Raw genomic sequence first — 27,205 nt, forward strand, 5'->3', positions numbered from 1 at the left:
TGTTATGCTTTTCCCTCCATTGTACCGAACCGAACCGTGGTGTCTGAACGGAGGTATGAACCGAACCGTGACTTCAGTGTACCGTTCCACCCCTATTAGAGAGGCAAACCAATAGGAAAAGGTAGGTCATTATGCTTTAGAAGGGGTTAGAAGTGTGACACAGGGAGAGTACGTCTTTCAGTGGAAAGAAGAAAAATTCGACATATTATGTAAGCATAGAACTGGGTGTCCTTGACAAGATGCAGCAGTGTGTTGTTTAAGTGAAAACTTTGAACGAAAGGTTTGTTAAAGGACTGCAACTAACCAAATGCATTCAATATAGACTGTTGATTTATAGTGGGAAACATTTTAAAATTCAGTTCAAAACAGCTTGAAATGAGTAAAAAAAATTTGTTTTTCACTTGTGAGTGTTGTTTATCTAAGTGGGAAGTTAAAAACATAGCTGCACAAAAATGCACTTTCATCTCTCCAAATGCATCATCAGCCCGGCGATTCACTACCTTAAAAATGTACCCAGACCCCCTCCAAAGAAACCAAAGGTCCCACATGCATGATAAGTACAGATCAAAAGAAACGGGTATAGAAGTATTCTGGTGTTGAATCTTTATTAATTACACACTGAAGTACTGATGAGACATGTTGAAGGTCTGTCATTAGTCCACAGTGGTGGGACAGTGACCGTGACGAGAGGATTCTCCAGGTGAACTTAACACTGGTATGAGTGTGGGTTTGTCTGTGCAGTCATCTGCAGCCTCGTCTTTTGGGACGTTCGTTCCATCATCTGTAGGCGTCAAAGTGAAATAGCTTGTGTGCTGAAATTTCAGCACTTCGTTGCCCCAGCTGGTCCAACCAGGTTGAAGACTTCGGGCAAACAGCTCCAAGCACTTTGCTTCAGCTCCGATGTAGGGCTTCAACACCTCTACAGAAAGAAAGAAATTAGGAATTATCGTGGCTGGTTTAACCCACTCTGGGGCACAAAATAGTTCCCTTATTGAGTCCCTGTTCCTCTCACTCTCTGTGCATTGTGTTTGTGCTCTGTCGCCTTAAGATTTAAATTAAGTGCAAACTGCAGACTACACATAGCAACCGTAAATTTCACCTAGAGTCCCATTAAACAACCATTTCTGCCTGACAGAACAACAGCCTTGTTTTACAGGCAGTAAAACAAGGTTGAAAAGCAGTGTTTTACTGCCCTCTCTGGTTTCAAGTCTGTTGCACCACACCTGAAACAGTAATGTCACGATGCACTGACACACCCTGGAGTACGCTTCCACATCACAGTAGCATGTTAAATATGTAAACCACTGAATGTCAGCAAAAACAAGATTTAAGTTGCTTTTTAAAGAATACCTGTATTTTTCCTCTTTTCAAAATCTAATGTGAAGTTTCTGTTAAAATAGAAAAACACAATTGTAATTAAGAAAATGCACCATGTAATGATCAAGTTGATACTGTTTTTATAACTAGATTGTGTCTTGGGGCCCCATTTATCATCTTCTTGTTCTTTGTGTGTACTTGGAGGATTAAGAAGTGTATCCACAGGTGGAGGTTTGAATAATGCCCTGGCCCGAAAACACATTAGCAATTCATTTATTTTCTCCAAATGAACGGACAAAGAGCAAACACTGTGGCTTTCAAGGGCCAGAGGCCTGAAAAATTCAGGTTGTAAGATTACGGCACTGCATCCATTTCTTACGGGGGAGCTTTACTTGATAATAGGCAGAGGAGGACAGCACTGGCAACAGCCCAGCTCCTTCACGCCACAGCACAGATTTTTCTATGTGGAAACTGGCAGTGACCTTGAGTCTATAAAGAGATGATGTTCCAGGAGCAGCATTCCTGCCAGATACGTTTCACTTCCTCTGTCCCCTGTCTGCTCTTGTGCATGCTCAAACCACCCTGACACTCACCTCAGCCAACACTCAGGGAGTTAATGAGCTCAAAAGCCTGATCCCCAAACCAATCCAACCTGCACAATGTGGTATCCTGCCTACCGTTTTCTCTTCCTTTGCACATCAGGGAGACAGAGTCACAGAGTAGAAAGGCCAAACATGCAGCTCTCCGACTAATCCAACCTCAACCTGTGATTCAGCTCTCAAAGTTTAGCATAGAATAAAAGGTCTAATTGTCATCTTAACTCTGAAATGGGACAATGTATAAAACTTCTGCCAGGAGAGGCCTGAGGCAAACTACTCTCTGGACAAGTAACATATTCATTTTTTTTATATTCCTATTCTGCCTACAGGCTCCTCATAGTCTCTCTGGGGTTGATTCAGGATGGACAAAGTGAGAGCAAACTAATTATGTTCTACAGGACTGCTCCAATAGTTCAATTACAGTACAGTAATTATTTCCACAGTTTCTTTTATACTTTTCCTTGATACACTGCACATCAAATTTAAATTAATATTTACCCATATAATATTATATATAGGAATACATTATTACTATGTTGTGGATCTATCCTTCCAATTATACCTTCAATCAATGTAATAAATGACTTTGATTCTAAGCACACATGTCGAGTCCCCCATGGTCTTGTTTTTGGCCCCATCTTAATTTTCATTTACATACTTCTAAATGGACATACTATTACCCAAGATAACCTAAATTCTTACTATTGTGCTGATGACACACACACACACACACACACTTTCTCCTTCCCTCTAAAAAAAACAGATATACTGTACAAAAAGGGAAATGTGTTCCAAAATGAAGCTAGCAGAATTTTTATATATAAAATGAAAGCTAACTTAAAACGAAAAAAGCATTTAGCAGCTAAAAATAAAAATATTGAGTAAAAGCAAACCAGAGCAAAAAGAGGAGTGAATGTTAAACTAAAATAAGTCTCTAAATAAAAGAAACTGTTGCTCTGTAACTGCACAATGTTAAATAGCTGTTTGCTCTTTTCTGTATAAGGTGATAGTATGCTAATTTTGTGTTTACAGCTTGTTGCACCTCCCCCAAGCGGCCCAAAGAATACGGTCTTTGGCGTTTTTTTGCCCCCAACGTCTCCTCCCAGGCAGCGCTGCAATGGTTATGTTTAGGGTTAAGGTTAGGGTTAGCTGCCTGGTAGGCGCCGTTGGAGGCAAAAAAACACCATTGAGCAAAGAATACTGCAAGTTTAGAAAACAGGATCTCAGCTTATTTCTATGAATTTAGCATCTTTACTCATCTTACTAACTAAGAATTGTTTAAAGATTTCACAGATCAGATTTAAATGCAACAATGACATCTTTCTCAGAGGATCCAGAGAAAACGTAAGTCAATACTGAGAATTCAAACGCTCTACAAGCAGTAGCTAGAGGCGATGCTGCTCCTTACCCCAGAGTGTATCAAAGGGACTTTAACCATCTGAAATACTAAAGTGTCACAGTCTCAACAAAATTGAATTTACCTCTTTGATTGAAATCTGATTGTATTATTTTTAAAAGTGGGATAGTTGACAAAGAAGGCCAAATAGTGTAGCTGCCAATGAAAAATACTGTGACAGATCCATTCCCCAATTAACAGTAATGTAACCCATACAATGGGTAAGTAAGTGAGCCTCTTCCTGACATGAATATTAGGAAGAGACATTTAACCACTAACTATAATACCGAGTTGGGAAGGGACTTTTTCACAATTTCTGATGGTGTAGGGGGCCCTAATTAATTAAAACCACACTTTTTTTTTCTGCAGCTTGACCATCTGGCAAGGATGTGTTGTATCCGTAATGGTGTCCTTTATCTCTCCATAGCAACCAAAAATGTCAGTGATAGGAGCCCCATCTGAGAGGGGAGGAGAAGTGGGTCAGGGTTTCTCAACGCTCCAGACCTGATGATTGTGGCTTCGCACCACTGAGGCAGGCTGCCCACTAGTCGTAGCAGACCTGACATGCTCGACAAAGTGCACCAGAATGACATGGATGAGAGCTTGAGATGAGAGCAAGAAAGCTCAGGTTGATTAATGCCAAAGTTCTTTGGACATATTTGAAAATTTCTAGCAGTTGCATAATCTATTGTGAACAAAACTCCTTCAAGCCAGAGGTGTTAAATTATCTTGTCAAATAGTTAAATAGATAAAAAATAAAGTGTTGCTGCTTCGATTGGCAGCAAGAGTTGGGTCAAACACTTCTAATATTTTATGACACACTGCAATTTACAATTATAACACTCATAGATTTGAACTACACCCACCACCAACAGAACTTTCTCACCTCTTGCAGAACAACAAAATAAAAGAGATGCAACTGAGGTACACCACACCAGTTACATACTGTATGCTGGCCATTTAGTAGTCACACATTTCTTTAAAATGCAAAGCCATTTTCTATATTTTTGTCTTTATTAGTGCAATGTACATCTTGTGCAGCTGTGTACATCTAAATAAAGATGTTGTCTGCATTACAAGCTATTAAATAAACCTCCTCAACAGCAAATACAGCAACTGGAGTAAAAAAAACAACAGTTCTGATGAAACCTGCTGAGAGGCTTGGCCATTAACAAAGAATCACACAAGGAGATTGAACACAGTCTGTGTCCTAATCTACTTAATATCCATGGTATCACAGCTCCACAATGGCATCATTATCATTTAAATCATCATATTTTATGAATATATAGCCACTTTCATGAGGTGGAGGCTTTTCTGTGCTCCTGAAAGGGTGCTGGCAAACACTGGCTGTGTTTTGCTCTCAATACTGCACAATAAATCACGTTCCCCTGAGAGGGAGAGACATGACGTCAAGCCTCTCTTATTCATAGGCCCTGCATATTCATTGTCAAGGTTTTACATTGATTTTAAGTAGCAGAGTCCACGTTGGAAGTCAACTCCCTACTCAGACAAATCAAACGTGTTTTATAGGTTAAGGATTCAAGTCCTCCTCTTATTATGAAAACAATAGAGACCCTGCATGTTGTGTTTGACAAGTTTTCTCTCCTCCAACATGCCTCTCTAGAGAAAACTGACAACTTTCTGTGGTGGAAAAGCAAGTTATACATTCAATACAAAGTTATACAATAGTGTGATATTACTATTTATATAATGTAATAATCAATAATTTATTACTTTAGTGTGTTCGTTCCTCATATAACAACACACTGTAATCATCATTTTCCGTGTAGTAACTTTTGTCATCTTCTAACATGGAATAAAATCTGAATTTTATATTTCAGCCATACAAACCTAAATAACGGTCTTAGACTTCGTGCCTTTGCTTTTGCGTATTTTACCGCAGACTGTGATGGGATTTATACCTTTTCATTGAAGCTGTATAGCAAGATAACCATCTCTAATGTTGCAGCATTGCCCTCTGGTGGCATAGCAAAACATAACAGTAGTGTACTTCTTAGATATACCAAGTAGTTTGGCTTTCAGAAAAATTTAAATATTTACCTGAGAGGGAGGGCTTCTGGGAGTGGAGAGCTGATGGGACGCTGACAATCAAACGCTGATCCTCCACAGGAACCTCTGACATCTCTGAGGAGCTGAAAGTGGTTGAACAAATATATTATATTTAATTGTTATAGCATAAACAGAATAAACACAGATAAGCCAAACATTTCAAACCTTGTGGTGTCATCTGCAGCGGAACGATATCGGCCCAGCACCAGCACCTCATAAGGCTTCTTATGATGTGAATCCAGTGGAAACACAAACTGGCCAGATGTTGTTACCTGAGGGAAAAAGAGCAAACCCGTAAAATATCTGGAATCACACTAATTGGTCAGATGTTCATGATTGAGAGCTGTATCTAGCTGTAGTTTCTGTACCTTGACCCAGAACCATTCGGCCACAACTTCTACCCCCCAGTGTGGATACAGCTCATCACGGACAAAACGCAGGTGGCTGGGCCGATTTGTGACCCAGGTGACCACTAAACAGTTCATGGAGGCCAGTAGGGGGATGGGGAGCCGTTTGAGCTGGGAAGAGGGCAAAGAACTGTACCTTTGTTGAGAAAATATATTTAAAAAGGTCATGATGTGTAAATGGAACCACTATACCCTTCTCTACTTCAGTCTGATTAATGTCTCTATACTGCATTATATAAGAATGAATAAATGCATTACTACTAGGCTAATTCTTATTGCACACCAGTACATTCCAACCTTGGGGTCAGGGCCCCCCAATGTTTTCCAAGATAATCTGAGGAATAATAAAATGATTTAACAAATAAAAAAGGAGAAATAAATCCGTTACAATTCAGATTATTATTTTTTTTAAATCCCACAAATAAGATAATAGGTGCTTTCCGACCGGATAGTTCTTGTACTTTTTAGAGGAAAAGTACACTTCTAAGCAGTTCTAAGAACTACTCTCCCCCAAAATCTTTTTTTCCGTTTGCATTCCCACTGGCCAAGTGGCCATAGGGACTGGTAGGAGGGGTAAGGGAGTGACGCAAGCACGGCAACGGTCTTTATAGCATCGTCACTAGACCTTAGTGCCACATACAACAACAACAACAACAAAGCAGCATTCCGTCCATTCACGTAATGTTTTGCTCAAGACGGGGCTTTATTATACTCGGAACAGATCCCGCCTCTGCCTGCTGCGCTGTGGACGTGTGTGTGTGTGAGTGACTGTGTGTGTGTGTGTGTGTGTGACGGCTGGCGAGCCGCAGGACACGCTTGTGGAGTTTAACTCCGAAAAGACAGTTAACCACAGGTTCCCGTTAATCTTTTGATGGACATGTGTTGTGATATTTAAACAAACGAACCGTCAACGGCAAAATAAAAGCCTCTTATTTACGAGAGCGGTCTGAGAGACCTCCAGCTCACAGCGAGGTGTCTGAGCAAGACTGGCCGAGCGACGAGCTAGAGGCCGGGGCAGGCGCTTGCTGGCTGTCGCCTCACTTCATCGAGCTTCTCAACTCCGAAAACTTTGAAGCAAATTGTCAATTCGGCATAAATTTTCGCAAGACTGCCTATATTCGAAATCTAAACAGTTAATTTCTCGCCTAAAACGTTGTCAGAAGTGAATTTAATGATGAATAAGATGGTGAAAATTGTTAAAAATGTCCCGTTTTTGGTTGTTGCTCTGTCTGCAAGTTCCGAGTTGGCAGTGGGCGTGACTTATAAGTTCGACCAATCAAGTACACCTAGGAAAAGGGAAAAGGGAAAAGACCCTGTTCTGAAGTAGGAGCTAAAAAAGTATGCTACTGCGGCCAGAGAAACTTAAAAATACCCAATTTTTTCCTGTCGGAACATGACGAAAAAAGTGTTCTAGGAACGTTTAGTTCTAAGAACTGCAAAAATCCCTCCGGTCGGAAAGCCCCTATTGTCCACATAAGGGCCATGACCTATAAAAACGGGTAAGGAGCCAGACGATGTCTCAATGAAGACACCAGAGATTGCAGAAAATCTCGCAATGCAGGTTTATTTGCAACAAATGCATGTTCACAAGCAAACTGAGCTGTCCCGGACACACCAACTGAATACAGGAGTAGACAATTGTGCATAGGCAACCAAATATTATTTGCACTTTTTCTACAGCCTTTAGGGCAATGTGAGTTGGACACCTGGTTTACAGTACATTATGTTTCTTACATCTAAAGACGGCCTTGAAAAGATAATATTTTAATCCAATCCTTACTCCCCTTCTCAACTGCTTCCCTTCCCTAATTTTGTCCAGGTCTTCGTGACCCAGCCAGATCATTGTTTGGCAACACTCTCCTGGGCTTCAGTGTTCAGGCCTACACTGCCATAACACTCCCTAGGGTTCCCAATTTGCTTAGCACAGCCTAATAAGTGCCCTGGGCTCTGCTATGCAGACACAATACATGTTGCAATAACTTAATCATTCCTGCGTCATTGATCATACTACCTCGGAACGGAACCAGGCACAAGTGAGTTTTGCACCATTTTATGCACACCATTCATTAATATCCCTATCTCAGCTTCTTCAGAGTGAAAACCCCTCTGCCGTGTGCTGAAACACTGACCGGATGCACATTGGTGATTCTAGATTTCCCGTTTTGCTAACCTATGCCTGGGCCTTACTCCACCATTGTTTGGATCCAAATAACCTGACCCAAACCTGTCATGTTACACACAGAACCTCCTCTCCAAGTCTGGGTTAGGGTAAAGGTTAATAATAATAATTAATAATTAATAATAATAAAGGCAATATTTAACAAAGTATTTACAATAAGAGTGTACTTTTTTCCCTACACTACTGTTAAAGGTAATGTAATGTATATACTGCATGCCGTAGCTGCTGAATTTATTGTCTTATATTATTTAGTTATAACAGTTGCTTTTAGCCTGTTTCATGTACTGTTGTAACTTGTAAATGTAATCCCTGGAGATACATAATAATAATAAATTATTTTATCATCCATTCTGCTTTACACCTTCTAAAGTGCTTGAATGCCAGCTTACCTGCGACTCCTTTTCACAGACTTGTTTTCCCACGGTGGATCCATAACTATTAAGTCAAACCTCCTTCCATCTGTGTGGGAAATGAGCACCTTTAGTAAACAATGTCAGGCTGGTAGACAACTATAATGCTCTCTCTTGAGAAACACACAAGTCATGCTAAAATTATTTACAAAGATACATTAGTTTACCATTTATAATTTGCCACTATGACCCCCCCCCCATGGTTTTAAAGCTTTTTTATTTTTTTATTGTATTCTTCATTCAAAAGAAGTTACCACATTCGTGCAGTGACTACAACTGTAAGACATTTTGTTAAATCTGCTTGAGATGGACAGATGTTTACACATTTTTCAGTTCCCGACATTGTACTCACAGTGGACTAGGGGCTGTATTCTTGTGAAATCAGAAAGCAGGAAGGCTGTGTGTGGTGGTATTACATATTCCTCTCCCATCAGTGTGACCACTGTAGCCCAGTCCACCCAGTTCTCTGTTACCCGAGAGAACAAGTCGACATGTGACGTACAGCCATCTTCAGCAACAAGTATCTGAACACACTCCTCGTGCTCGTCATCGTCCACTAGAGGAAGCTCTTTAGCCATTTCAGAAAGAGCTGCGAGGCTGCACTCCTGAGAGGGAAGAGGCTCTTTCACTGTGTCTGTTGCACCGTTTAGATATCCAAGGGATCGGGCAGAGTCCACCAAGGACTTGGTTCCCTCCAGGACCACAGACCTGATCTGCATCAGCACACATTATTATATTATACATTATTATTTAGTTGATTGGTGCTGGAAGAGACTGTATTTGGAAATGCATAGAATATGTAGTAGGAAACCACCTAATGTAACCACCTTAAACTGCTGGACTTTAGATGAACCTCTTTAGTGAATATGTAACCAAAGTATACCTCAAATGAATGCTGTATTCATTCATGGAGAAACCCTATGATGTTTTATGACGGAAGGACAATAATATATAATAAATTGATGATAGGGTAGGGCTGGGCGATATGGAGAAAATCAAATAGAACAGTCTGGTAAGTTCAGAAAATTACTTTACTGTAATGCAGCCTTTAAAACCAGGAAAAGACAACACGTATGCCATATTACGATATCCAAAATCTAAGACGATATCTAGTCTCATATCACGATATCGATATAATATCGATATATTGCCCAGCTCTATGATAGGGTTAAATTAGTTAAGCTTTTGCTGCTGCATCAGCTCTATCTGACCTACCACTGCGACATATCTGCCTGACTAAGTGCCTGAGGCATAAAGAAATGTGTACTTAAGTACTTATGGGGCATTATTATCTTAGGTTATAAAGGATGTGCGTGTGTTACCTAAGTGGTAAATTAAGTTAAATAACCAGACCATCCTTTATGATAAATCCTATTCATCCTAACTATTGTAAACAGTAATCTATTCATTGTGTGCCTTGTTTATTGTTAACGATAGGCTTATATAAGATTGTGCCTGCGTTCTGTTCAGGGGTCAACTCCTGTAATGTGCTGCGTTCACTTTGCAGGACTAACCAGCAGTCTATAAAGTAGTTAAAATTGTTCTCTGTGACACATTCATTTCAGTCGTTTAAAACAATCTCCGCCGACACAAATCTCTTTCGGTGATACATGCAAGTTAAAGAATGAGATTTAACCTACCTTCTCATGGAAGGCCTGTGAGTCAACTTCCCCCTGGTTGAGTTCACTGTGTTTTCGTTTCCTTTTCTGAAAGTCAAATATATGATGAATAATTAATGGTAAGCACAGCTTCTCAACTTCTGGCTGCAGCTTATCAGAGGTGAGATTTTGCTGCTTTTCTTTGTCATATATGATAGTAAACTAAATAACTGGGTTTTGGACAAATTGTCAAATAAAACAAGGCATTTGAAGACCCCACCTTGGGCTCTGGCAAATGATAATGGTAATTTTCATTATTTTCTGACATTTTATGGATAACAATCGAATGAATCAATAATGAGAAATAATATTTATAGTTGCAGCCCTTCTTTGTTTTGCTATGTTCAGCCTTTTCTATAATATAAACAATATTTGATCAAATCTGCCCCTGTCTCTTTTTCCAGTGTTTTAAAATGTGTTTATTTAAAGAGAAGTGGGGAAAACATAATCGGCACCTAGCCTACTATGATCATTTATGTTCAGTTATCTGGAAACTAAACAGTTTAAGGTGAGGAATGAATTTGTCTCACAGCATTAACAAATACATTTGTACAAAATTGTTATAATTTTTTATAGGTGGTTAATAACTGATTTCTAAAGACACCTTATTCGCTCAGTTGCTGGTTTATAATGCAGTCTAATACTACAATAAATCCTTCCATTATGAAGTTCATAATGTTCGCTTTTTGTCTTAGAATAGGTAGCCTATTCAACGTTTTGATCATGTTGGAGGTTGTACTTTGTGGTGCTACTGAATTGTATTGTGTGTTGCCAAGAGGCGTTTCCAAGTCTACCCTCATTAATATAGCCTAAATGGGGTGGACAAAAATCCCATTAAATTAAAATCTTCAGGGATCATTGCAGGGCAATTGTATTGAACTGCTTTAGGCCTAGTTATAGCTTTGTGTGCACTTGCTTCGAGAATCACAAGATAATTGACGTTGAATTAAATAGATGTAGGCTATCACATGTCACAGACAGCAGTTATTCTAGGTGAATACAGCACTAGCGCCAGCAGTCGTCGCTGTAAAGTAATTTTTGGAGCCCGATATTTACCTTTGACGGTTTGTCTGTTTTCTGCAACATATCCGTGTTCCCTCCATCCACGGTAGCACTAGTACTATAATGGCTTTTTACATTCTGAAAACACTGCCTTTTGAAAAGGCACTTTATATGTGACTTTTGATTATTATTTCTAAATCGGATGCAACGCGAATACCCCTGATCAATGAGTGAGCGTGCATCTAAAACCCAGCCTAGCGTGTTCAGAACCACCACAGCCATTGTGAAACCGACTGGTTAAAACTAGCTGGCATTATTAAAACGATAATTTAACTGGCTGTGGTTCTACGGTTCAGCAGCAGACATGTCCCGCCCAACAACAAAGTGGCCAAACAACTCGATTTCCACGAAAATGATACCGAAAGTAGAGCGCGTTCTCGGTTCAGCTGCGTGCTGCTGTTTTCATTTCGCGGAAGTAGGAGTGGGCGGTGATGTGTCCGTAACGAGTTTCCATAGCGGTGTTTACCACCTTTGATTTAAAGGCTACGAGGAGGCAACAAATAAAGTACAGTTTAATCAACGTCGGGATATGTGAAAAGTCGTGTTAACGTTACACACGGACGAAGAAAACGGCAAACTATAATGTACGTAGCTTTACTAGCTAGTTGGCTAAGGTACACTGAAGTTGAATACGTTTAATTGTAGCACTCAGCGTTTCTCTGCACCTAAATGGAGGAAGGAAGAGTCAGAAGAAGGATCCGTGTTTACGACCGCCGCTCTGAAAACGAGCAGCAAGTTACGGGGAAATTGCTGGAAACAAGCGGTTTGGACTTCAATGGCTTTCTTCAACTTCTGCACCGGGTAATGTTCTTAGGGGTCCAAGCCAGAGGGGGCTGGGAACCGCGTTTGCAAGGCAACGCGTTTCACAGTTCCAGCGGAGCTGTGGAACCCTATTGCTTTCTTATTATTTTTCTCCACCTAAAAGTCCCGCTACAGCCTAAACCGCACATGGTGGGGGGTGCCATTTTCAGGACTGGTCCAGATCCCTGCAAGGACATCGGAGAAAAAGCAGAGATACGCGTTTGGCCCTATAACTCTCAAACCGTACAGCGTACATTAAAAATACACATATCCATGCGTTCCCCGAATTCAGCTGTATCTGCCGATATAGGCCACGCCCATTTCCGCCTAGACTTTTTAATTATCGTAAACCTACTTTTTCGAACTCCTCTTAGACCGTGCGATCGATCTGCATGAAACTTGATACGTAGCATCTCCAGACCGACCTGACAAAAAGTTATAAAAAGATTTTTTATTGGATAAAAATGGCGCCAATTACGCACAAACAAATTTGTGTACCTAGCTATGAAAACACGAACTTTGCCATATCTCGGCCAAAATAAATGCTATCAACACGAAACTTTAGATTCTTGGGGCTCCCCAACAAATTGGCCACTAGGGGCGCTACAAGTACAAAAAGTATATATCTCATGAACAGCTCATCTGATTTTTACGAAATTTTGAGGGTACCATCTAGAGCCACTCCTGAGGGCACACCTACAGTGGGGTATGGACCTCACATCCCAAAAATTACACATATGGTTCACTAGGTGGCGCTATAATGACGACAAACGTGTTTTTGCCTATAACCAGTACAGATTTGACAACGACGCTGCCTTCTCAGCTGTGCGCTCACAAGGGACTTGACAGAGGCTGGTAGCAGAGCAATCATGGCAAGCGAGAAGCAGCCAAAGCTAACTTTTGAGAGCGTTTTAAACTTTGTGGCTTTTTGCTGGATGGCGCTCTGAGCCAGGCAGACACAAAGCTGACAACCTCACAGATGGATGCGGTGGAGATGGCCTCATACATACACACAGCGGACCGCTGTGGACTTGTGTCAGTTGCACGGACACACAAGGATTTCCAGAAAAGAGGCTGCATGTGTCTTACTTTTTTAAGAAGTAACAAGCAAACACTACTTTTTAAAAGTAACTTCCCCAACACTGCCTATAACTCCCACATTACACATCACACATTAGAAACCCTTATATCCACGTGTTCCTTGAATTGAGTTGAATCTGATGATATAGACCACGCCCATTTCCACTAAGAAGTTTTTTTCGCAATATCGTGCAATGCACAAAAAAACAACTTTTTCTAACTCCTCCTAGGCCGTGCGACCAATTTGCAGTGATAAAGAGCAACACATCCTTACATTGGAGAACGGTTGGCAGTTTTTTTTGGACAAATTACTGAAACGATGAATCAATAACTAAAATAGTTGCCGCTCCATTTTCTGTTGATCGACTAATCTTATGGTTCCCAAACTTTTTCACGGCAAACACCACCAAATTGACACAATTTAGACCATGGACCCCCATTTGATAAGATTTTGTCCCAGGGTCCCCCATCTGATTTTTGCTTTTAGATGTTTTATTACAGAAAGTGTATGAATCCCATGACCCAAATAGTTAACATTCTGTCATTGTGTTACTTATGGATGGAATTATAGTGAAAATAAACCACTGGAATAATCAATGATTGTTCCAGCTACAATTAAGAACTGAAACAAAAAAGTAACAATTAGGCTAACACTCAGTTTTGACATTTTGTTACAGAAATTTGCAATCTGTTTACATGAAACATTTGTTTTGGTCACGACGGACAGAACAGTCCTGGATTTTGACAAATTTGGTGAGTAAATCCATCCTTGTAGGTGCAAAAGTAAACAATATGCTGCTATTAATTAAAGATAGAAACATATATATATTACTTTGTTCTTAATGTGCTGTTTTTTTCTGTTTGTTTTAAATGTTGATACTCTCAGTTCATTTTATAAGTAGGGCTGGGTATCGTCCAAAAATTTTGATACAATACCGTGACTTTTATACCGGTTCCTAAATTATACTTTTTTCGATACCAATTTTATTAAAACAAAAAGAAACCACAACATTACACATCACGGCACATATATATATATGGCTTATTATTCGATAGAACATTATTAGATATTGGTAGGAGCATGCTTCTACCAAGATCTAATAATGTTCTATCTAATAATAAGCCTTATTGACACTCTGACAATGATGATATTTACTCCTTAGGGATTGAAATTGGGTATTGAATGATGAGGCATTTTTCGATTCTCGATACTTTAAAGGCAATTCGATCAGTGCCTAAAAAATGGTTAATTTCTTTCATTGTAGAGAAGCTTCAGGATGACAGCACCCTCCACTTGTTGCAACGGGAGGACCAAGCTCTGGCAGTGGCAACAGAGGAGCCCATCACATTTAAGCCTCATTATAATACGTTGATCCGGAGTGGCATGTATGAATACTACGCTAGTGCGGGCCAGAAATCATTGCGTAAGTGCTTATATAGTATAATTAAAGTAGTATACCTGAGATGGACAGAAACATTAAGCTGCATAGCATCACTCATAACTTGCTACTTTTTGTTATTTTCTTCCAGCATACGCACTTGCTGAGCTGATCGACAACTCTATTTCAGCCACAGCTAAAAACACAGGAGTGAGGATGATAGAAATAAGGATGGTTGGTTCTGCAGTTGCATATCATTTTATAACCAAATATGTCACCTTTTGCATATTTGTTTCACATTGATGTCATGTTGTCCAGAGAGTTAAAAAAGTATGTGCCTAAATTTGTAATATTGACTGACCCCTCTCTCTCTCTCTCTCTCTCTCTCTCTCTCTCTCTCTCTCTCTCTCTCTCTCTCTCTGTCTCTGTCTCTGTGTTTGTGTGTTATCAGATGTTTGATGAAACTCTTGGGAAACCTGCAGTAATTGTCTTAGATAATGGGTGCGGGATGACGTCTAAACAGCTCAATAACTGGGCAGTGTACAGACTCTCTAAGTTTTCCAGGGAAAACAGCACATTTGGAAGGTTGGTGCACTTTACCTTCTTACTTTCTAGCCTCAGGTTAGCCATGATTGTCCACGGTATGCTTCCAATGTTGTATCATTTTACTACTCCACTACAGTAAGCAAGATGGGTATGTCCGGCCTGATTCTGTCCCTCGTAGTCTCAACAGTGATATATCCTACTTTGGAGTTGGAGGAAAACAGGCTGCTTTCTACATCGGAGACTCAACCAGGGTATGTCTTGTTTGAAAATAGTTAAGAATGCAGCATTACCAGATGCGGTAACGACTACCAAAAAGAGGACATGTGCACTTGCGTGTCTGTGTGTGTGTCTGTGTGTGTGTCCGTGTGTGTGTGTGTCCGTGTCCGTGTGTGTGTGTCCGTGTCCGTCCGCTTGGTAAAACACGGAGATCAAAGGAGAGGAGGGAATGACAAACGCAGTAAAGATATGAAATACTGCGCTTCCACATGTCTTTCGGTTTAATTCAAGGCATTGGTTTTTTAGGATTCTGTTATATTACAGTATTGAAGAATAAAATGAATATTCAAAACCCAAAATTGAAAATGGAATACCTACCTAACAAACGAGTGGCCGAATAGTTGAATATTTGGGTCCAGCCTCCTGACATTGCGTTTGTAGCGGTAATGAAGGAAATACCAAATATTCAAATACCTACAAACCTCATAGGAGTGGTTGCACATGATTAAGGAAGCACCAAAACTCGTGGTTCGTCAAGCCATGCAAAAGTTGGTTTTTCCATAAGACAGAAGTACTATACGAGAACTGACTGGTCATTTTGAGTTATTGGTTATTGTTGTCATATATTTTGAATCTTAATTAATTATTAATTAATATGAATTGCTTCTATTATGCTACACGTTGCAGCAAAAGTTGAGGTTAAACTTTTTTGCCAGTGATCACTGTGTTTTTTTTTGTTTGTACCAGAGCCCTTTCCCTCAGCACCCCTACTGCGTCGCCAGACTGACTTCGTTTAAATGAATGAGCAAAAAATAATTAAATTAAATAATTTTGTTTCCTTTGTTCATTAGATGATCACTAAACCAGTTGGCTCCCCAGATGTTCATGAGCTAGTTCTATCCAAAGAGGACTTTGAGAGAAAAGAAAAGAACAAAGAAGATATTTACAGTGGGACCATTATAAACCGGAAGGTAAGGGCTCTGTTTTAAAAGCCTCTGTTCAGATGAAGTAAATGCACACTTATAACTTAATTATAATATGAAGCTATTGACGCTCTTTGTTTTAACATTACTGCTATTTATCCTCTGTGTAATGTTTCATCCTCATCCTGCAGGTTGGTGACGCTTCACATGTGACTAAAGATGATGAGTGCTTCCTCCATTCCCTTATCGCTGAGGAATCTGGAAAGGAAAGCTTCACAGCCGTGATCATTATGGGAATCTTGCCCGAGCATATAAAATTTCTGAAAGACGATTTTGCAGTGTGGACCAGACAGCTAGCGTGAGTTCATTCACCCACACCATCTGATATATACTCAAAAGTATAAAAGGGTAATCACCGTTTTTTTCAACCTGGACCTTATTTTCCTATGCTTTTGTGTCTAAGTGACTGATGGGAACAACAATTTTTGACAATGGTCCAGTATTAAGCAAGATCGCTGCAGTCGGCAGCGGTGAAACAAGCTACAATGTAAGTTAATGGGGCAATTGTCTAGCTTGTATTTACCTTCACAAAAGTGCTCGTTTTGCTGCTGACAGGCTAAGATTAATATTCTAAGTGTCTGACAACATTATGGAAAGGATCCCATCAGAGGTAGACCTTTTAAAACCTCTTTTGATAATTTTTTTTTGTCTAACCAGAAACAGCTCTGAAGTCGCTAGTGCTAAACCCACCAGACTCCATTTAAAAAAAGCAATACTTTTAGCGTGTATAGAGCCAACATATTTTCACATGTAAATCGGTAAACTATGTGTTTATTTCAACCAAAACTAGAGTTGTGGTTGTTGGAAAAGTGGAAAGACGACCCAAAACGGCTTTTCATAGTTTATATTTTGTTTTTGTCGACTTTGAATGATGTGTATTTTACGATGCTAAAATTACTGTTTATTTACATGGAGTCTGGTTGGTGTAGCAAACGAGATTTCGCGGATGTTTTTATGAAAAAAAAAAAGGATCTTACTCTTTTACATAAAGGTCGACCTCTTTAGAAATCCTTTCCATAATGTTGTCACTTAGAATATTAATCTGAGCCTGTCAGTGACAAAATAAGCACTTTCGTGAAGGTAAATATAAGCTAGACAATTGCCCCATAACTTACATTGTAGCTTGTTTCGCCGCTGCCGAATGCAGCGATCTTGCTTAATACTGGACCAATGTCAAAGATTGTTGTCACTTAGACACAAAAACATAGGAAAATAGGGTCCAGGTTTAAAAAAACGGCAGTTACCCTTTAACGGATCCCAAGTTGACTGGTTTCATTGATTTAATGTAAAAAGGATGTGTTTTGTCCATATTTCAGTCACACATATCACTATTACATTCATGGAGTCAATGGAAAGAACATGAGTAGCAGCTCTACATATTCAGATCATCTCTCTAACATTGACATTCAGGTGAGGCGACTGGTCTTTAAGGGTTTCATTGTTGACAAGAGTGACTTCTACTTCTTAGCATCCTGCTTATGCCTTACTGCAGTTAATATTATCATGTAACTCTTTTAATCAGATCACTCTGCGGGAGAAGCCTCCCAGATGTCCCCGTGCGATGAATCTTAGGGAAGTTGAGAACGACATGCAAACTCTGTACATAAATGCTGCTACCGACACATTTGAGTTTAAGGCCTACGCTGAACAAAACAGTGGCATGGTGGAGGGAATTATTCGTTATCATCCCTTCCTTTATGACAAGGAGACTTACCCTGAAGACCCTGATGCTGCCCAAGGTATTCAAACTCTATTGTATTGAATATACTTAATCACAAATGGCATATTTGGATTCAAATTGTGGAGTTTTTTTTGTTTATCAGCCTCTCTTGATGATGACAACGACGATAATGAGTCTAGAGTCCTGCATCAGGCAAGAAGGAAAAGGCCGATATTTAACTGTTTCTGGAATGGACGGCTCATACCGTACACCACCGTATCTGAGTAAATACTTTAAACTATTTTGTTACATCCTTTTTATAGTTCATACATTTGTTGCTACCTGTTATGTAAGAGTTAGATCATAGTGAAAAACATGCTTATTTGCTTTTTGCAGAGTAAGATGAGAAAATTGATATCACTCCGATGTCTGTATCTCTTAATATGACACCAGAGCCAGCAGGTGGTTAGCTTAGCTTAGCAGTTGCTAGCATTGCTGTAGACTCTAATGTCGCCCTAGTTTTGTTGAAACTTCAAACAGAGCATGGTTAACTGTTTCCCCTGCTTTCAGTCTTTATGCTAAGCTAGGCTAATCAACCCCTGGCTCCCGTTATATATCTAACTCTAGGCAAGAACCCAACTTTAACTTTATTTCTTACAGTATTAGCACAGGATGTTGGTCTTCTTACATGGATGCTGTCCATTTATTACAGGTTTGACTGGTGTAGTCAGAGTAAAGGAGCAAAGGAGCTTGCAGAGTGTTACAGTCGGGTGTCAGGGGTGCTTTTCACTGATGACAGATTTATGGTCAGCACGAACAAGCTCACCTTCATGGAGCTGGAGCTGATACTGAAGAACAAGGACACTATCTTCACACGAATTGTTAATGGACAGGTGGTCATATACACATTTCTTTGATAATTAGAACAAATTGCTGCCCCACATTCAAGAGTTTTTCCTGTAGCACCTGTTTTATATTTTTAAGATTGATTAGTGCATACAAAGTTACATGCAGATTATTTTATCGCTGTTGATGTTGTTGATATTTATTAATGGAAGTGTCCACAGGAAAAAAAAAGATCTGCATTTACCTCCCTCCCTGATCAAGGTGCCTAACTATAGCAAAAACCTAAAGACAGGAAATGAGTTAATAAATGTATCAATCAGTTATTGTTTGTGGTACGTTATAGAGTCAGATAGTAAGCCCATCAGCGACATTCTTTGTATGGCATATTTCCCTAGTGAGCGAGAGTGTAACAGAGACAAAAGATCAGTCAGAGAGAACAGGGCGGCTGCTACATCCATCCCTAATCAAGGTTATCCATTCCATCCCTTAAACAAGTTTAGAGAAAACAAGTTAAGCAGGATATGTTGCTAGACTATGGATTGATTAAAGCTGCATTAAGCAAAAGATTTACTTTTAAAATTGAATCAAATTACTTGGCTTAATCAAAACGGGTTTCTTATAGTGCAGAAAGAGGATTAGCACAAGTCTGCAGCCCTAAACGGCTTTTAGCTCATTATTTTGGCTCTTCAGTCTGCACATTGACGTGTGGTTGAGTGTCACAGTTTTCAGCAGCCTCCCCATACACAACTCGTTGAACACCTGTTTTGGAGTTTCTAGTGGACAAATATCTTAATTTGAATGCAGCTTTAGTCCATTTGTTTTAATTTAAGAACTAGAAGAACCATCGGGTGTTTTGCTGAACTGTTTTATTTCCATGTCCACAGAAACAAAGAGGTAATATTCAGAAGGAGTTTACGCAGTGGCTAAAAAACTGTCACGAGAAGTGGGACAAGCAAGTTAAGTTCATGGGCTATATGGAGACCATAACAAGAACAGATGTGCCTGTAAAGAGAGATCAGTATCCCTGGGCGACATTCTCCTCCATCGAATGGGATGGCAACATTTACAAAACGGGCCAACTTGTGAGCATCAATTTGCTTTTTTTTTTTTTTCTGAGTATATATTCTGATCATTCTGTATTCTGTATTGATGCTAACATACTTCTTCATACAGGTGAAGTCTCAGAAAACACTGCCCATTCTGTATGGTAGCGTGGTTCGTTTTTTGCTGTATGGGAAACATGACGGAAATGTCTTTGCCACAGGGGGACTGGTCGAAGTGGCTCTGGTAAGGAAGGAATTCTGTAGTTTGATAAAGTGATAGAAGTAAGAGTTTTTCTTGCATGTCAATCCTTTTTGTCTCTTTATCTTGCTGTCTTTGTAATTTAATTGGTATTAATTAATTTTATTTGGAAAAAAACAACAACAACTAAAACCTGAAAGTAAATGTTTGACTTTTTGAAAGCTTAAATAATGTATTACACAGAAATCTTGTACTCAAACATGGCATCAGGAAACTGCCGACTCCTTAGACCTGAACAGGGTTGAGGTGTCTCCTCACTTTTTAAAGTGACCGGAAACCTTCTCTGGAATCGCTTCTCTTCCACATTTATATGTAGGAATACATGTGATGTACTATGTATAGCATTTGATTTCAGTGAAAATGGCAAATAACTTTTTTTGATTTTACTTACTACTATTTAGCAGGATGTTGATGAACAAATCTTTTTCCCCAGGAACCCAAAGCATTTCACGACAAGATCAAGACCATAGCCATTTCCAAGATTGACAAGAGCGCCACTGATGAAGCCATCTTGAAAAACATAGACAAAGACTTCGCCAGGTGAGTAAGCTTTTAGCATCCAATGCTGCTATCATCCATCCATTGACCTCTATGAGTTGACTCTGAAAGCAGTTACGAGATCTCGGACAACAAAGTGACATGAAGCAGGGTTTAGTTCACAATGTTCTAAAAGTTTAATGAGACACATAAGAATATGTACATTTTCGAAAAATCGCTCCATTCACTTCGATGACGTGAGAGTGGATAAATGAGAAGCTGCACCAGAGAAAAGGAGGATTGGTTCAGGTAGGTTCACACAGATGCATCTTCAGCAAGAAAAAAACAGTGTAACAATTTATGATACAAATTTATGAGACCCATTAAAACAGATGAGAGAGGCTTTGTTCAGAGTTTTTACAGAATGGAATGTAACGGATTCGAAATTGTCATAGATGTCGTTCTATTTCATAGTGCACAGCAGAATGAAATTGCATCATTTCCAACTCACAAATGAAATGAAGAATTCATATAAAAGTTATTTGGTTGGATACTGAATTAGTGACACTAATTTTGGGGGCCCACCTTGAAACGGCGGTGATTGTATAGATCTTCTGTGCTTTCGGGTTGAAGATGTGTGTAAAGCATCCATGTTTTGCCAAAAAAATACTTAGACTTTTTATTAAATTGCCTCAAAGTCTATGTACATATATCGTAAGTCTGAACAGACATGCATCTCAACCGCAACTTGACTGGTTGGCGGAGGCATACAACCACAAGGCGGTAATTCTAGTTTAGATGTGATTCATTGGTAATAAATGTGTTATCAATTGGAAGTATTTTGCGTTACGTTTTCATTTCCCCCACCTTATCTCCTTGTCCTGACTAGACATAGTAGTTTAAGGCTATGTTTAGATGGAAATGATCTGAAGAGAAAACGCAAAAGTGGCGTTATGGGGGGGGGGAGGGAAATCTGCGTGCATATGGTGACGCAAAAGTGTGTGAAATGCGATCCACCAAGTCCGCGCGCCTGCGTAGAACCTTCCTTCTACTTGTCTCCCTCTCCTCCGTCTCTCTCCCTCTCCTCTCCCTAGTAGCGCGAAGTGAACAACAAAAGCTGACAATTTTGTCTGGACAGATGAGGAGGTGGAGTTATTGCTCCAAACAATGCACACACAGACACACACACACGCGGCGCACACACACACACGTGGCGCACACACACACACACACACACACACACACACACACAAGGCACACACATATCCCCAAAAATGGTGTCGCCGTCTAAACGAAAGGCACATCTGATAAACATTTTTGTCCTTTTCACCCGCCAGCGTATTCGTGTAAACAGGGTCTAAGCCTGATGAGACTTTATCAGCTCAAGTAAACTGTATTTTTTGTTACAGGCTTCCAGAGATTCTGAAAGTGGGCTGGCCAGAAGGTAACCCCTGGCCACAGAATGCTGTTTGTATGGCTGGGACTCCGTTCGGTAAATATATCGGTCATCTGTGAAACATGATCATGTTGAAAAATGCACTTTTTCATGGAGCGCAAACGCCTCACTGTTTTGTTTTGTGTTTTCACATCATTTCAGGGCCACTCAAAATCGAAATACTAAATAAGAAGGGAGAGTCTTTATCCAAGATGCCAGCAGTGGGCCAGGGAGCAGGGAAAAAACTGATTATTGAACTCAAAGTCGTTCAGCACAGTAAGAAAAAAGAAACCCACATCTTTATGAGTAATGAAATCTGATAGTATGATGTTTATTGCTGCTATGCTGTTTTACTTTTTAGAGCTAAACGTAGTAATACAGTAAGCCAACTAATTAAAGAGGCTTTCCTCAATATTTAGCACATTAATATAGCAGTACACTAATATTTTCTATATAATGATTATTAAAATGGTGATGCATAAAAGCTACAAAAATGGTTAAAATTATTATGTGATAGCAAGTAAAATGTTAAAGTGCCCATATTATGAAAAAAACACTTTTTCTGGGATTTGGGGTGTTCTTTTGTGTCTCTGATGCTTCCACACGCATACAAACTTTGAAAAAAATCCATCCATGCTGTTTTGAGTGAGATACGGTTTCTGTTTGTGTCCTGCCTTCAGTCTCTGGGTAAGCTGTTCAAAATCGGCACGGCTTGTGACGTCACAAGCCGAAACGAGCTGGCTAACCGCAACTGTTAGCTCGTAGCGTTAGCATGCTAACGCTAACGCTAGCATGCTACCTCATTCTCAATAGCAAAGCGCTGCTACAACACACACAAGTTCACCATAATCTACAAAAGAACTACTGACATGTTCGCCCTCATTTAGAAGTCTCCCAGCTAATCCTGCCTTGTAACCGAAGTTGGAGAAACAGCCTCTCTTTTACTGTCTATGGAGCTAGCTAGCGGACATGATCTACATCTGAGCTACTGCGCATGTGCGAGTGCAATCAAAGATAGTACAGAAGAAGAAGAAAAGAGGTCTCACTCTGTAGCTAAAACAGAGACCAGGTGAAAACAGGATCTGCAGCAGTGAGAGAGAGCTGTGCAGTACAACAAAAATATGGTGTTTTTTGAAAATTAAACCATGTAAACCTATTCTGGTACAACCTTAAAATACAATTATGAACCTGAAAATGAGCATAATATGGGCACTTTAAACACAATAAATTGGTAATTTTATAACTATTTCATTGTACTGCCATTGAAAGTGGTGCTATTACATTTGTAACATGTGTACCTCCTACTTCAGAGAGAACAGGTAAGAGCTGCAACAAAAAACGTTTGTTTTTTTACCTAAAAATACTCAGTTAACTGTTATAGACGACAAAAAAGTGGCGAATCCTTACATTTGAAAAGTTAGAACTAGAGGATTTTCCTTGTTAAATGAGAAAAAAAAATGTTTGTTGGCACTTCATTTTCTTTTGACTAACTAGTTTTTTTCAGCTCTACTTTGTTCCAGCCCTTCGTTCATATTCTAATTGCATTCAGTTTGTATACAGTTTGTAACTGTGTTTTTCTTTCTCTCTGAATGTTCATATGGAGGTCCTAAAGGAGATCAAGAGATTGTCTCTTTTGTTGGCCAACATTCACCGAAGTGGGGTTTCTGGTTCAAAAAAATTGGTACATTTCTTTTTATTTGTGAACTTTGTCATTATTGGTTACTTTTTGGATGCCCTGATTTTTTTTTCTGCTGAAAGATCATGTATCAACATCTCATCTTTGGCAGAGACACTGACCGACCTAGGGAAATATACTCTGTCCCTGAACACTATGTTATTTGAAAATAATGCTACCGTCTTTGGAGGGAAAAAGCTTCCAAGCTACAAACTCAACTTCACCATCAGCGGTAAGCAAAACCGCAAAACTTTGGCTGTTATAGTTGTTATCCTTTATGCATGCCCGAATCACACACGTCCACTGTTTTTGTTCTTCTCAGAGGGTAGTGCTGAGACTTTCGTTATCGGTGCAGTGAGCCCCTCTCTTTATGTGGGAGTGCCATTCAACATTCCTCTGCTGCTGAAAGATGGTTATGACCACTCAGTGATGTGTCCTCCTGATCTTAAACCTGTACTCACATGCAGGTGGGTCACTCCACTTTATCTGTAAAACATCTATCGTCGTCAAAAAAAACATTTAATATAGCTCTCAATAGCTCTTGAACTTTTGAACTGCTGCTGCTGGGTGAGCTGTGGTGTCAGGTTACAGCCTTGCTCTCATTAGTATGGACATAAACACGGCAAATCGTTTTTTTGTGGAAAAAATACGTTTTGGAATATTGGATTGTATGATTTCGACAATCGACTAGTGTGGTCTTCACCAGAAAACAGGAAATTAACAGAGGTATGGATTAACACAACTTTTATGCCTTTTTGTCACATCTACTGCAGCCAGACTCCCTGTGTTCCTTTGGAAGGAATCACTGCACATGGGTAGGCACTTGTAATGACATTTTGAACATGTTTAGAGGCTAAAATCACGTTTAAAACTTGCACCGACAACTGCCGTTTTAGCTCAGTGGAAGCTCATACACGTAGCTGCAGCTTCTCCGTGTTGCCTGCACCGATTCAGGTCGAGTTTTTCAATCGAAAGTAGACACACATTTATAACGATCAAGATTAACGTCAACATTGGCTGGAATTCTCCTTTTAAGTATACATGTATCTTCAGTTCATCATAAATCTCATCATGTCTTTAATTTGCCAGATTATTGTTTACCTTATCATTATTTAGTGGCCTGGACCTGAGTTACGACAGAGTGGACCGCAGTGGGACCACGATCACCATCATCGGTGTCAAAGCAAGAGGAAAACTCCTGAATTACCAACAATCAAAGGTTAGAAAAACAATCTCAGAAGACATAATCTTGCATATTTACTAGATGAAGTAAGTGAAAAAGAAATGTCAGCCCTATAGACAAGAGTACAGCATTTGACAAAAAACTAACAACTGCTTGATAGCCAAGAGTCAACAATTTATTTTAAACTTGTATTTTGCAGACATATGAGCTGAGAGTGACCATGCCTGGCCTGAAGAAAGACACACAGACTATCACGATCAGTCTTCTTCCTGGTAAGACCTCACTAAGACTGCATTTATTTATTCATTTTGAACAATAAGTGACCTTGATTGGTTGAATTCTTCATAGACAACAAGCACATTTTAGTTTTTTAGAACTGAAACAATAACTTAAATGATCAAATCAATTCAGGGTAAAAGAAATGTTGTTAATTGCCAAACATTTTTTAGCTTCTTAATATTTAACGGAATGGTCGGCCAATCCGAACAATCAGTTTGACTTGGACAATCATCCTGATTGTTGACAAAAAAAAACTCAATGTCTTTCAGGTAATCCACATGCTCTCCATGTGACCCCAGATGACAACCCAATCACAGTCCAGAATGGAAACCCTGTCATGTTTAATGTTGAAATTCACGATGAGGCTGGAAACATCACCGCTAACCCCAAACAGATTGTTCGCTGCCAGGTATGGGTGTGCAGATGTTGGGAAATGCTGGGGACTCTGTTCTGCGTTTGATTGATAAGTCCTGTATAATGCATTTACCTTTTTTTCTAACAATGTGTGGCATGAGGCTTAGTTCCCCCCTTACTCCTGCAGACACCTTGGGCGAGGAGGTCACCCTAATCTCTCCCTCTCCAACCTCCACACCATTAAAAAGCCAAACATTTGATATACGCATGAGAGAGTTAAGGAAGGGAGTATCAGAAGCATTGCTGACTGAGGGAAGTGTCTTTGTGGCGCAAATTATTACTTGAGGTGCAAGAAGCCAGCAGTCATTAGAAGGCAGTGTTTTCCCCTGTAGGATATACAGCAGCAAATATGATGATTATGCTCATGCTCATTTTATTGTATTTTTTGTCTAGCGTCTGTAACTGAGATGCGTGTGGTGAACTTAAGCTGATTTTCACACATATTTTCATATTGTACAATTCAAGTTTGAGGTGATTTACTTAAGTATTTCAATTTCATGCTTTATTACTCCAGAGCATTTCAGAGGGCAATATTGTACTTTTTACTCAACTACATTTATTTTACAGCTACAGTTACTAGTTACTTTGCTTTAATTTTATAAACCTATAATGATTAATGCTAGGGACTCTTCTCTGCGTTTGATTAATAAGTCACTGTTTGATGGCGTTACCTTTTTTCCCTCTATGTAATAACATTTTTAAGGTAGTGTTCTCATCCTTCTGGGCCTACTCCTACAACTCCCCCCTCTTTCTTTTAATATAATAACATAAACTGAATGATCACTATTAAATAACTCTCCCCCTTTTTTTATTTGATAACATAAACTGAATGAATATATAGTTAACTTATCCTCATCCTTATATTTGTAAATAAGGTTCAGGGGTTTCCACTGGTGGCAACTGACTGCAGCACCACTGGAGCCGGACAGCTTGTGACAAAGCCCATAAACCTGAAAATGATCAAGGGAGAACCACAAAACCTCAAAGTTAATTTTGAGATGCCTGTAAGTAAAAAAAAAAAAAAAAAACTAAACTAAAACAAAGCTGCCTGTAAATTAAAAACAAAACAAAACATTGGACCTTCTTTGTTTTCCCTCAAGAGTCAGAAGAAGATGGCTGTGGTTGTGAGGGAGCTGAAGGTGGTGCCCAGCACAAGAGTCTCCCGCATGGAGCTCTGCAGTGAGGATGATGAGAATTTGATGCTAAGGAACAACGAAAAGATAGAGTGGCTGGCTGGAGGCTTGCTGGAGAACCTGTTCTATAAGTTGTATGATGAGGCTGGCAGAGAGGTACCTCCCACTGCTCCAATAGCCTCCAAGATCAAGGTGTGTCTGGCATATCCTGTATAATGCATTGTTTTCCTGTCATGTTTACTGTTTTTAATTAGCATATTTTTCTGAGCAATATTTTACGTCTGTAAAAATCCTGTAGTCTGGCTGCGTGGTAATACATAAAAAAAACCCAGTTCTGCACTAAATCAGCTATTTAGGAGTCATTGTATTCATTCCCAGCTTATTGCTCTAACTTTTCATTGTTCCCGCTGACTGTGTTAAAGGTTAACTGGACAGGAGATGTAAATCTGAAGGATTTGCTCCAGGGCAAGCTGCCTGACGTACAGGTGCCCACGCAGGTGCAGGAAGCACGCTTTTACCAGGTGTCCTACCAAGACCAGAGTGTGTCCTTCAACATAGTGTAAGACACATACCCAACTCAAAGCTGTGATTCAGTGTTGGTAAACTTAAAGGAATGGTTCAATTTTTAAAGATATGCGTATTCACTTTCTTGCCAAGATTGAGATGAGAAGAATGTGTATATACAAATGGTTGTT

General features: G+C 39.6%; 2 protein-coding genes across 3 annotated transcripts in view; one reads left to right on the forward strand and one right to left on the reverse strand.

Annotated features, from left to right (window-relative positions):
* Window positions 1-586: 586 nt before the first annotated feature.
* mettl4 (methyltransferase 4, N6-adenosine) lies at window positions 587-11,405 on the reverse strand. The gene is made up of 8 exons (XM_078281177.1): window positions 11,096-11,405; window positions 10,022-10,087; window positions 8,734-9,094; window positions 8,361-8,430; window positions 5,754-5,928; window positions 5,551-5,657; window positions 5,377-5,468; window positions 587-919 (listed from the first exon to the last, which is right to left on the reverse strand). The coding sequence occupies exons 1-8, from the start codon at window positions 11,321-11,323 to the stop codon at window positions 654-656; spliced, it is 1,365 nt and encodes a 454-aa protein (XP_078137303.1). The 5' UTR covers window positions 11,324-11,405; the 3' UTR covers window positions 587-653.
* Window positions 11,406-11,763: 358 nt separating this feature from the next.
* Window positions 11,764-27,205, forward strand: part of smchd1 (structural maintenance of chromosomes flexible hinge domain containing 1) — a 26,916-nt gene continuing 11,474 nt past the window's right edge. The window contains exons 1-27 of one of the 2 annotated variants that reach the window (XM_078281175.1): window positions 11,764-11,902; window positions 13,660-13,735; window positions 14,248-14,406; window positions 14,513-14,595; window positions 14,813-14,946; window positions 15,044-15,158; window positions 15,975-16,094; window positions 16,238-16,404; window positions 17,423-17,516; window positions 17,629-17,845; window positions 17,930-18,050; window positions 18,479-18,659; window positions 19,497-19,694; window positions 19,786-19,899; window positions 20,348-20,454; window positions 21,801-21,883; window positions 21,989-22,102; window positions 23,430-23,507; window positions 23,614-23,733; window positions 23,824-23,968; window positions 24,275-24,316; window positions 24,618-24,720; window positions 24,884-24,956; window positions 25,233-25,372; window positions 26,253-26,381; window positions 26,478-26,702; window positions 26,933-27,069. In XM_078281175.1, coding sequence (XP_078137301.1) covers window positions 11,771-11,902; window positions 13,660-13,735; window positions 14,248-14,406; window positions 14,513-14,595; window positions 14,813-14,946; window positions 15,044-15,158; window positions 15,975-16,094; window positions 16,238-16,404; window positions 17,423-17,516; window positions 17,629-17,845; window positions 17,930-18,050; window positions 18,479-18,659; window positions 19,497-19,694; window positions 19,786-19,899; window positions 20,348-20,454; window positions 21,801-21,883; window positions 21,989-22,102; window positions 23,430-23,507; window positions 23,614-23,733; window positions 23,824-23,968; window positions 24,275-24,316; window positions 24,618-24,720; window positions 24,884-24,956; window positions 25,233-25,372; window positions 26,253-26,381; window positions 26,478-26,702; window positions 26,933-27,069 — 3,407 coding nt within the window. In that variant the 5' untranslated portion in view covers window positions 11,764-11,770. The remainder of the gene's footprint in view (window positions 11,903-13,659; window positions 13,736-14,247; window positions 14,407-14,512; window positions 14,596-14,812; window positions 14,947-15,043; window positions 15,159-15,974; window positions 16,095-16,237; window positions 16,405-17,422; window positions 17,517-17,628; window positions 17,846-17,929; window positions 18,051-18,478; window positions 18,660-19,496; window positions 19,695-19,785; window positions 19,900-20,347; window positions 20,455-21,800; window positions 21,884-21,988; window positions 22,103-23,429; window positions 23,508-23,613; window positions 23,734-23,823; window positions 23,969-24,274; window positions 24,317-24,617; window positions 24,721-24,883; window positions 24,957-25,232; window positions 25,373-26,252; window positions 26,382-26,477; window positions 26,703-26,932; window positions 27,070-27,205) is intronic. The other variant, XM_078281176.1, reaches the window with a different exon arrangement.

This window comes from Sander vitreus, chromosome 22, assembly GCF_031162955.1.
Source record: "Sander vitreus isolate 19-12246 chromosome 22, sanVit1, whole genome shotgun sequence".
Lineage (NCBI taxonomy): Eukaryota > Metazoa > Chordata > Actinopteri > Perciformes > Percidae > Sander > Sander vitreus.

What these genes read in the sequence shown, in the direction of transcription:
- mettl4 (XM_078281177.1), bottom strand. Translation starts at nt 11,323, where the DNA reads ATGGCTGTGGTGGTTCTGAACACGCTAGGCTGGGTTTTAGATGCACGC. An exon ending in TCTGTGAAAAGGAGTCGCAG is followed by an intron (nt 5,929 to 8,360) that starts GTAAGCTGGCAT and finishes TTCTCAACAAAG; the next exon opens with GTACAGTTCTTTGCCCTCTT. An exon ending in GCTGCAGATGACACCACAAG is followed by an intron (nt 5,469 to 5,550) that starts GTTTGAAATGTT and finishes AACCACTTTCAG; the next exon opens with CTCCTCAGAGATGTCAGAGG.